Consider the following 11,367-nt stretch of genomic DNA (forward strand, 5'->3'; position numbering starts at 1 on the left):
TACGTCGGGTTCGTGTCGGGCTCGTAGCTGAAAACTATAGTTTTTTACTTTGCTGTCAGGATCAACAGAGACAGAGAGAGGCGTCAAAAGGCTGCTCCAAATTAGTAATAGCTTAATAGCTTACTTACAACTGGGCTCGTCAGGTACTCTTTTTGGCTGCAGTGGTTATTATTATATTTACATGCTTCTCCCATTTCTGGTCAGTAACAACTCTTACTTTATGACTCTTCTTTGTCTCCCTCCCTCACGCTCACAGACACATAACAGGTATGGCAGTCCATTCTCCCTGCAGCACGGACTACACTGCCCATGAGGCTACATTCTTTAGGGCTATGCCTGTAACACTCTGTCTATTGCCTTCATATTAAATCATTTTTTCAATAATAATTAAAAAAAAAAATTTCTTCACGTCATTATGTGGGCCGCAAGTAGAGGTGACATCGTCCGCGAGATTGAGACCCAGGCATTAGAGCAGGGGTGGGCAATTCCAGGCCCCGAGGGCTGGTGTCCCTGCAGGTTTTAGATCTCACCCTGGGTCACCACACCTGAATCACATGATTAGTTCGTTACCAGGCCTCTGGAGAACTTCAAGACATGTTGAGGAGCTAATTTAGCTGTTAAGACCTGTTTTGCGTTCTGTTGTTTGAAGTCACAAAATAGCAGAAACAAATAGATACCATTGACCAAACATACAAAGCATTGGAGGAATTAAAGAAACATTTATTAATTCAAAATTTAAAAAAAAAACAAGGACTACGTACAGTTTCAAATTTTGCCCTCAGATATGCAATAAATCTAAGTTACAGGCTTTGAGAGCCCAAATGGTGGAACAAACAAATTGCCAAGTCTCAAATATAAGGTCAATAACAGAATATGAGGTTCCTTTTAAAATTCAGGAAATGCTCAACATTGTCATGAAGTTCAACATTTAACTTGAGAGTAGACGCTGTCCTCAGCAAACTCTCTCTTCCGTCTTCCTTTTGTTTTTCTTTCAGAGAAATTAATTGAGGCGTAGTTTAGCTCTTCATCAGCTTCACCCTGCTTTATAATTAAAACCATGAGCAAAAACTGTAATAAATAACTGGTAAAACAATATTTTAACTAACAATATTTGTTATTACTTACAGCTTGGTGCAATTTGTCATTTTGTGCTCCTGATATAGCACTTTCTGTTCCTGTAAATATGACAGTAGGTCAAAGATGCACTTAATGTGGCATTCGTTCCTGAATTTGTCTGACATGTACATATAGAATATATGTTTATTTTCCATTTTCCAAGTGCAATGAGGTCAGTTTTGCCTTTAAGAAAGACTATAACTTCTATAACACTTACCTTTATATGGTTTCCATAATCTTTGGTAGAAGATGAGGAAAACATTTCCAATGACAGAAATGGACAAGAACACTAATAAGGTCATTTGGATAGATATTGATTGTGTTGTTTGTTCTGGAAAATAAAAACAAATAAATCTTCTTAAAAAGTCTTATGCCTCATTTTAGAATAACATGTTATTGTGTATTAATTCCAGTACTTAATTCATAATCGTACCAAGTTCCACTGAAGATCCATTTCCAAATATAATCTCTCCACATGTGGCCACAGCGCAGTAGTAAGTCCCAGCATCAAAAGCGCTGATATTTTTAGAGAAGTGATAAACACAGTTTTTCTGAGTCTCTGATCTTTTCTCACATTCGTTTTTTCTATTTCCATCAGAGTAGATGATGTTTGGGTGAGATTTTTGTGATCCTGCTCTGAACCAAAAGACATTATAATCTCCTGGACATGCCTCATTCTGAGACTCAGAGAGGACTGAACATTCAAGAGTCACTGTGTCTCCTGTACGGTCCGGTTTTGATTCTGTCGGCTGCTGGACAACAGAGTAGTTTGATGTCCTCTGAATGTTTCCTTTATAATACAAAACACAAACATTCTTCAAAGCATGCTCAGAAGATATTTGATAAATTAGGGTGCAAAATTACCTTTCACTAACAGGTATGTCCCACTCCATTCAGCATTAATCCACTCTGTGATTCCACAGTGATAGATTCCCTCATCCTCTTGGATTGTCTTCAGAATCATCAAGTTGCTAAAATTTTTATCATTATTTACATTAAATCTTGAATTTGAAAATTCAGGACCATATTCCGGTGGTGTATTTTTATACAGTGCCAATATCAATTTAAGAGTTTCTCCAATGTTCTGCTTGTACCAGTAGATTGCTTTACTGCTCAGCTCTTTCGGTAAAGCACATGTTAAGGTTGCCGCTTCACCAAGTTGAACTATGTTCACTGGCACCAGAGAGTCTGAGTTGAAACAAAACACAGAAAAACAAAATTTTGCTTGAAAATTTTTAAATTGTTATCATTTCAAAAACATTATTGTTATTATCTATAACTCTACACATATATATTTTACAATAACAACGTATATCAGATTTATGAACAGAGAAAAGTAGCCCTTACGTCCTTGATGAAGAAATAGCCATGTCATCCATAACCCCACCATCTTGATACTACTCCTTTTTAGGAACCTCATTGCTATTTCTGTGAGAGAAGGAAGTGAGATGAGTGACTGGGTAAGACCATCTATGCATATGATAGCTCTGATTGGTTAAAACATAATAGATTCAAAAGTACACTTCCTGTCACATTGATCTCAACCAGAGGTTTTTCTGTTTCATCTTCTATTGCAGTTGTTCAGATTGTTCAGTTTTCATATTTATATTCGAGTTTGTGATTGTAATTCATCTTCTCAAGCAAAAAGCATGGATCCATGGATAATAATTATTGGTACATACAACAAGATATACCCCAGATATGTAACACTTTGTAACACTTTCGAGTAAATTTGCAATGTTTCTTTGGTGGGAAGGTCATGAAATTTCTTCCTTGGAAGAGTTGAAGAGCAGACTGAACTGATGGAATAATAAGTGCAAGATTTTATTTGTGATTTTTTTTTTGATAATCACAATATGCAAGCTCTTTTTCTATTAGTTAGCTCCAGGTACACCCTTATTCAGAGATCATGGGTATTATGATTGTCGTTATGAAATCAATTTTTTTGTCAAAAGGTTTTCTTTTTCATCCCCGGCTCAAACTACCATCAGGTTCCTTACCTCCAATTTTTTTCTGGGGGAGTACTGTGGTGTATCTTTAAGACTGACTAAGACTCACCCCAGTCCATTTGTTTGTCTTCTCCACTTCCAAACAAGAGTTGCTCCACCTGAGACAGCAAGGAGGAAGTCTGTGCTACAGCCCATCAGCATCAATGGGGAGTGCGTGGAAAGGTTGTCCAGTTTCAAGTCCCTGGCTGTGCACATAGACATAGACCTCCAATGGAGCTCAAATACCTTGGCGGTTGTAAAGAACACCCAACAGCTTCTCCACTTACTGAGAATCCTCAGAAAAGTGGACCTGAAGTGGGGGCTGCTGATTGTCTTCTACTGTTGCTTCATTGAAAGTGTGCTGACATACTGCATCTGTCTATGGTTCTCCAGCTGCACCATGGCACACAAAAAGGCACTTCAGAGGGTCATTAATATGGCCCAAAATATCATCGGACATCCTCTTCCCTCCCTCAATGACCTGTACAGCACTCACAGGGCACGCAGCATCCTGCAGGATTGCACACACCCAGGACACCGGGTGTTAAGCTGCTGCCGTCTGGCACGAGATTCAGTTTGCTGAGGTGGCGGACAAACAGACTCAAGGATAGCTTTTACAGGGCAATAGCTCAAATCAATGCTAACAGACACCAAAGCGCTCCTCAAAGACAAGAGGAGGGCCTTCCGAGCAGGCAATAGAGAGGAGGTGAGAATGGGTCTATGGCGTTATTAAAGGGAAAGATCAGAGAGGCTAAAGAAAATTACAGGAGATAGCTGGAGTGAAAACTCCAGCAGAAGCGCATGAGAGTGGTGTGGAGTGCCGTGACACCCCTCTCCCACTGATTACTTTTACTCACGACCAGATGCAAAGACAAATGAGAAGACTCCACTCAGGCAAGTCTGCTGGCCAGGCAGGATGAGTCCCCGTGTCCTCAAGGCCTGTGCAGCCCAGCCTTATGGATTCTTTAATAAACTGTTCATGTTGAGTCTGAGTCTGCAGAGGGTCCCATTGCGGTGGACGACATCATGCCTCGTTCCTGTACCAAAGATGCCACGTCCCAGTGGCTCCAGGGTTTCGAGCCTGTGGCACTGACTTTCCACGTCATGAAGACCCTGGAAAGAGTCATTCTTGACAAGCTTCCAACCTATTGTCAGGCCACATCAGCATCCCCTTTAGTTCTCTTACCAGCTTACCAGAGCTGAGGACGCCATTGTCTGCCTGCTCTATGCCCATCTGGACCAGCCAGCGAGCACAGTGAGGGTCATGTTTTCAATAACATCAGGCCGACCCTTCTGGGTGATAAGCCCACAGCAATGCAGGTGGATGCCTCTCTGGTGTCCTGGGTTGTTGATTACCTCACAGGAAGATCACAACATGTGTGTCTTCAACATTATGTGTCTGACAAGGTTAGCAGCAACACAGGCACACCACAAGGGACTGTCCTCTCCCCTTTCCTCTTCAACCTCTACACCACAGACTTCAGCCACTGCACAGAGACCTGCCATCCTCAGAAGTTTTCTGATGACTCTGTGGTGGTTTTATGCATCAGTGAGGGCGATGAGATGGAGTACCTGGCTGCGGTTCAAGCCTTTGTAAATGGTGTGAGCAAAATCATCTGCAACTCAACGTGACAAAGACCAAAGACTTGAAATTAGACTTTAAGAGGACCAAACCTGTGACGCCTGTTTCAATCCAGGGAGTCGATGTGGACACTGTGGTGGACTACAAATACCTCGGAGTACACATGACAATGCCCAATATTTTTTATGAGTCTGTTGTGGCGAGTTGTGGGTGGCAGATACCAACAGAGTCAATAAACTGATCTACAAGGCCAGTAATGTTGTGAGTATGGAGCTGGACTCCCCTAAGGTGGTGTAGGAGAGGCGGATGTAGTCCAAAAAAATGCTGGACAATACCTCCCACCCACTCCATTATGTGCTGGCAGGTCACAGGAACACGTTCAGTGAGAGGCTGAGATTAACCAAATGCACCACTAATCTCCCTGTACAATTCCTCCATCTAATGCACAGTTCACAGTGCAATAGTTACACATTTTTGCACATGCTCTGTAGTAAAATTAACAAAGTTTTACAGTTGTCAACCATATATATTTCACCTCTATAATATACTGGATATTTATGATTGAGCTATTCGTATATATTAGAGTTATTTCTTATATTTCTTAACTTTGTAATATATTGTGTTATTTAATTTAATCCAGTCTGTTACAGCTATTGTCTTGGAGCAACTGTAACCACATAATTTCCTTTTAGTATTCTGATTCTGATGATGATATACATTGTGAATAAACATGCTCCCTGTGGGGACACTGAAGAGAGATTAGGCTGGTAGTCAAGCTGCCTCTGGCTCTGTTTTCACTCCTCTTATATCAATTATGATATTGTTAAATTGTTATAGACATTTCCAGATGTCTGCATAAACAGAGGCAGGGAAATAGAGCAGGTAAGTTTTCCCTCACTAATCAGCTTTGCTAACATGTAGAGGAGTGCAGTGTAAATCGATCGTGGCTCAAGAGTTGGGAGTTTGTCTTGTAATCGGAAGGTTGCCGGTTCGAGCCCCGGCTCGGACAGTCTTGGTCGTTGTGTCCTTGGGCAAGACACTTCACCCGTTGCCTACTGGTGGTGGTCAGAGGGCCCGGTGGCGCCAGTGTTCGGCAGCCTCGCCTCTGTCAGTGTACCCCAGGGCAGCTGTGGCTACAATGTAGCTGCCATCACCAGTGTGTGAATGTGTGTGTGAATGGGTGGATGACTGGATATGTAAAGCGCTTTGGGGTCCTTAGGGACTAGTAAAGCGCTATATAAATACAGGCCATTTACCATTTAAATAAACTTTTAATAACTTTTCTAGAACATTTCTAGTATATTAACAATGAAAGCCTTAATAAAGACAGGGGCACATTTTGAAACTGGACAAAGACAACCAGAGTAAACACAAAATTTGTAATCATGATTTTATTTATTAAAGAAAAAAATCTGTCCAAACCTACCAGGCCCAAAGTAACTGCCCTCTAAACCTATAAAATGGTATGTTTAGGTCTAAACTAAAATCAAACATTTGCAATAACTGGAAATTACTTTTACGTTCTGTGTCGTGGTCCTCCAGTCCTCCTGTGCTGGCTTTGGGGGAATGAGCTGACTTGGGGACTTGGGTTTAGTGCATAATTTTTACATTTATGATTTTCTAGTTTCTCTGTTGCTATATTGTGTGCTTGCATTAATCACACAATCTGCTGCAGTGGCAGGTCCTCCTCTGGTTGCCACCCTGCAGTCCAGCACGCAATGTGTTGATTAACTCACATGTTGACAGTCATGTGATCAGCCTGTCTGTTATTTAAACATTTTTTTAAGTAACGCAATAATTACTTTTCCTAGTAATTAATTAATTTACAATTAGTGTTTTGAAGAAGTAACTAGTAACTATAACCGATTACTTTTTTAAAGTAACTTGCCCAATCATTATGTTAAATGTCCAAATAACCATGGAGAATTGGCACCTCCAAGTTTGAGGCCATGGTTCCTAGCTGGTCTGTTGTGATCAGGAGTCTGAGCGCAAAGATGTCAACTTGTTCAAACTACATCCCTGCCATCACCAGTGATCATGAAAGAGTACGTGAAAGTACATTAAACTATATAAATAATGCATGTAGTCATCCATAATTGGTTTGTGGTGCTTTAAAACCTCAATCTTAGCATTTTGGCCTCTGCCATAGTCTTCTCGAGCTAAAAGCAATCATATTTGGAACACAGAGCACAAAATTACAAGCCAAGGCTTGCAAGTGACTTAGTAAGGATTTTATGAGTTCATAGCACACAATGCTTGTGTCAGTGTTGGGATTGTCATGCAAAAAAAAGTGAATGTATTACACATGACTTACTTAGTCACTGAAGAAAGCAATTCATTACATCGAAATAGTCTCAATTTTTGCATAGCATCACAACCTTTGATCTGTACACAGATTTTCCTTTGATTTTTCGTTCTCCCTGCTGGATTAAATTCACAAATGACCTGAAACCAGATTATACTGCATTATACCTTTGATAACTAGATGTCATTAAATAAACATAAAAAGCATCAGGAGAATTAATTTTGATTTATTGCAGAAAGGATGACAAGTTCATACAGTTCAATCAGGGATGACAAAAAATGCAACAAAACTATGTTGGCTTTGAGAGTCCAAATATAATAAGTAAAACACAGACATTTAAGTTAAAAAGAGTAAAATCAAAGAGTTTCAAACACCGGGTCTGTAACAGGATGTCAGGCTCACTTGAAATTTCAGTTCTATCATTTAACTTGAGAGTAGACGCTCTCCTCAGGCGGCTCTCGCTTCTTTCTTCCTCGTGTTTTTCTTTCAGAGAAATTTAGTGCAGCATAGTTTAGTTCTTCATCAGCTTCGGTCTGCATTGTAAGTACAACAGACAAAACAAATGTTTCTTAATCTGGTTTAGATGGTTATACTAACTTTTCAGACATTTTAACTAAACACCAATATTTTTTATTACTTACCAGTTGGCATAAGGCGTCATTTTGTGCTTCAGTTATTACACTTTCTGCTATAAACATGAGATCATAGTAACAAATACATATTACTAAAATGCACTTAATATGCAGTTTACTTCTGAATTTTTTATAACCATAAAATTCAGTGATATAAATAAATTCTTCCAATAATTAACATAGGAATAATAACCACCATGGAGTGTATTTGCAGTGTATACAATGACTATCTCCCCCATGAATTTATTTTATATAAATGATTAGTCTTTAAATTATTTAAGTGTAATGGAATAATTTTGTTCTCATAATTTTAGATACCTGTAGCTCTTACCTTTAATTGGCGTACATATTCTTCGTTTGCAAACAAGGAAAATATTCCCAGAGACAGAAATGGCCAAACAGATTATTAAGGCTATTTGAAGAAACTCAATTTTTTTGGCTTGCTCTATAAAAAACAAACAAAATAATATGTTCTCAGAATGTCTCATCACTCATATTTTAACATATTTGAAGTATAAACACCAGTACTGAACACAAAATCATACCAAGTTCGAGTGTCGTCCCATTTCCAAATAATATCTCCCCACATGTGGCCACAGCGCAGTAGTAAGTCCCTCCATCAGAGGAGCTGACGTTCTTAGAGAAGTGATAAACACATGCCCTCTGAGTATCAGATCTTTTCTCACATTCATTATGTGTATTAGCGTAAATGACTGGATGAGATTCATGAGATCTGTCTCTGAACCAAAGAACTCTGAGACCTCCTGGACACGTCTTGTTGACAGAGTGAGAGACTGAACACTGGAAAGTCACTGTGTCTCCTGGATGGATTGGATTTGATCCTGTCAGCTGTTGAACAACTACTGATGCTTTCTGATTGTTTCCTGTGTAATAAAAATGCAAAGACATTGCACTGTCATAGTAGCTGAAAAATATTGTAAATGAGTGTTACGTTCCCCTAAAAAGGTTCAGGGGATGAGGGGGATGTAACAAAATGTGTCCAGGTCGAAAAAAGGAGACAGAGAGGCAAAAGAGCTTTTTTAAAGCTTATATTAAGGATGTACACTTACCTTTTACAAACAAATATGTGCCACTCCAGTTAGTCCTAATCCACTCTGTGAGCCCACAGTGATAGATTCCCTCGTCCTCTTGGACGGTCTTCAAAATAGTCACATTGCTGAAATTGTTATCATTATGTTCCTCAAATCTTGATCTAGAAAATGCAGGACCATATTGCGCTGGTGTAGATTTAAACGATGTCATAATTAACTTTAGGGTATCCCCGTGATTCTGCTTGTACCAGTGGACTTCTCCACTCTGGAGCCCTTTGGGCAAAGCACATGTTAAGGTCACTGGTTGACCAAGTTGAACTGTTTTCACTGGAACCAGAGAATCTGAAAGAAGAAAAAATATATAAAAATGGAAAAAGCTTTTTCTTGCAACAATCAATGCACGCAAATTTTTCCACATAACAAAAAAACCCTTACATCCTTGCCGAAGAACAAACAATGTCATCCATAAGACGATCATCTTGACACTGCACCTCGTTCAGGACTTCACTGGTGTTTTAGTGAGTGAAAGAGGTGGCATGATTGTATTAGGTCAGACGCTAAAATGTATCTGATTGGTTAACACTGAAAAGACTGAAAAATACACTTCCTGTCACATTGGTCTCATCCTGGGCTTTGTGAAGCATATCACCTCGCTTTCAACTGTTCAGATGTACAGAAATGCATTGCAAAAGGGGACAAAAGAACAAGCAGAGCCAATGTCCTTTTTCCAATTAATGTGGCAAAGTTTGTGGCAAACGATTCAGCAGTCGCATTAAATATCACCCAGGTTTACCCCATGGTGGAGCTAGAGGTAAAGACAGGATAATGGCAACTGCAAGATTTTAGCTGTCATTATCCTTCCTCAATTAAATTAGAAAGACTTCTTTCATATCAGCTGGATCCAGAAAAACTAAAAGCCAATGGCACTGTTGTATCATGTGTCATGATAGTAGCCATGAAATCAAATCATTATTTGTCAAGACAGTTTTTCTTAATATGGCACTGACCAAACCCTCTTTCAAATTCAAATGTGCACCATATAAACTTCCTCTGAACTGAAATACACGGATAGAGGTCAGAGGTCACAGAGAGAAATGGGAAATAGGAAAAAAAACAAAAACAGAAAGGATTTCTGAATCTTTTAATCTTTAGTTTTTAAATGTATTTAATACACTCTAAATGCCCATAATTTATTTTTAACTTGCAAACTGCTTTGAGATCTCAAATTAAAGTTAAAGTTAAAAAAAAATTAAATTAAATTCATACATCTATTTTCTACTGCTTATAAATCGTGTCAGGAATCTATCTTATATACAATGTTCCCAAAACACCTCACCGAAAAGGTGTCAAAGGTGCATCAGTGTCAGATACCCACATCTTCAGCTGTTTCCTTTGATTCTGAACTTTTTAAAAAAAATGATCAAAGTGTGTTTGAGGTTTGACAAAGTTGCTATCAGCAAAGGCTTACCAGCAAACCTCCCACAGAGCCTTTCCTCCTTGTTATCTATGCAAAGCGTAAACAACAAGAAGCACAGAAGTTAAGCTGGCTCATAACTCAAGCATAAAAGAGTCTTAAAGGGAGAATGACCACTAGTGGTGTGCGGATCGATATTGAAATATCGATTCTTCCGATACCAGTAATTTATGTTCTAGAATCGATTCTCATATTAAAATATCGATATTTTAGTACTTTGGGGTAAATTTGTAGTTTTTCATTAACAGGAACACAGTGGAAAGAAACTATCATTCAGATCGTCTAAATTGGAAGGAACTACTTCCGCTTCTGCCTTTCACAGTCATGTGCGAAATACGGCTGTATAAATGTGTCGCAGCCCCTGGCGTGCGCATTCACAACAATGGCTGAGCGTATAAACGGAGGGATGTGCGCACGTATTTTACCTCCACAAACAGCCAAGACGCGGTTTGCGATACATGTGGCAAGACAGTGAGGTGTTGTGGTAACACCACTAACTTCGTCAAACACCTCACAGTGAATCATATCACAGAATATGACGAGGTTATGTTGAGGTGAACTGAAGAGGAGGAGAGGGGCAGGTGCTGCTAGGGCGAGACAGACGTCTCTGAGTCCTTTAGTGCTGCAGGTAGGCAACGTGTTCAAATAGCGCACAGCTTCAGGTTTTTTATTTCTAAATAATAATTCTGCATTATGAAGCGATAAGAACAAGTAGTCTGATGTCCTGTAATCATTATGAAGCTTTATTATTATATTATTATTACAATTTCATAATACAATTACATATTGTATTATAAACATTACGTTTTTGTACAAAGTATCGGTATCGGATCAGTATTGTCGATTTACCCTGAATTTTACTTGGTATCGGATCGGAAAGGAAATCAGTGGTATCACACATCACTAATGACCACAGTTTAAAGGATGCAAAGTGGCTGATTGGCTCAAAGAAGGCCAACAAGGAGATGATTGGACTAGTGTCCTCTGCTAACCCCACAGCTGCATGTGACACTATCCACTCTGCCATAGCTCGGCTACAGACTCAGCACCCGAGTGCCTTTATTGTGATCTCGGGTGACTTCAACCATGTATCACTGGACAATACACTACCAACATTCAAACAATATGTGGACTGTCCCACCAGGGGAGAGAAAACTTTAGACTTACTGTATGCTAACGTCAAGGATGCATACAGCTCCTCCTCCCTCCCCCCACTTG

At 39.5% G+C, this 11,367-nt stretch overlaps 2 protein-coding genes across 2 annotated transcripts; both read right to left on the bottom strand.

Moving 5' to 3' along the window:
* Positions 1-921: 921 nt before the first annotated feature.
* Positions 922-2,506, bottom strand: LOC146638049 (uncharacterized). Its single transcript, XM_085359859.1, has 6 exons — positions 2,464-2,506; positions 1,981-2,304; positions 1,550-1,906; positions 1,334-1,447; positions 1,126-1,175; positions 922-1,038 (listed from the first exon to the last, which is right to left on the bottom strand). Exons 1-6 carry the CDS (start codon positions 2,504-2,506, stop codon positions 922-924), a joined length of 1,005 nt encoding a protein of 334 aa, XP_085215985.1.
* Positions 2,507-7,410: 4,904 nt separating this feature from the next.
* Positions 7,411-9,153, bottom strand: LOC146638050 (uncharacterized). Its single transcript, XM_085359911.1, has 6 exons — positions 9,111-9,153; positions 8,694-9,017; positions 8,169-8,507; positions 7,949-8,068; positions 7,633-7,676; positions 7,411-7,524 (listed from the first exon to the last, which is right to left on the bottom strand). The coding sequence occupies exons 1-6, from the start codon at positions 9,151-9,153 to the stop codon at positions 7,411-7,413; spliced, it is 984 nt and encodes a 327-aa protein (XP_085216037.1).
* Between the last annotated feature and the right edge of the window lie 2,214 nt (positions 9,154-11,367).

Source organism: Diplotaxodon limnothrissa, linkage group LG2 (genome assembly GCF_057381915.1).
Source record: "Diplotaxodon limnothrissa isolate DT_005_m linkage group LG2, D_limnothrissa_male_GT1.1, whole genome shotgun sequence".
NCBI classification, from domain to species: Eukaryota; Metazoa; Chordata; class Actinopteri; order Cichliformes; family Cichlidae; genus Diplotaxodon; species Diplotaxodon limnothrissa.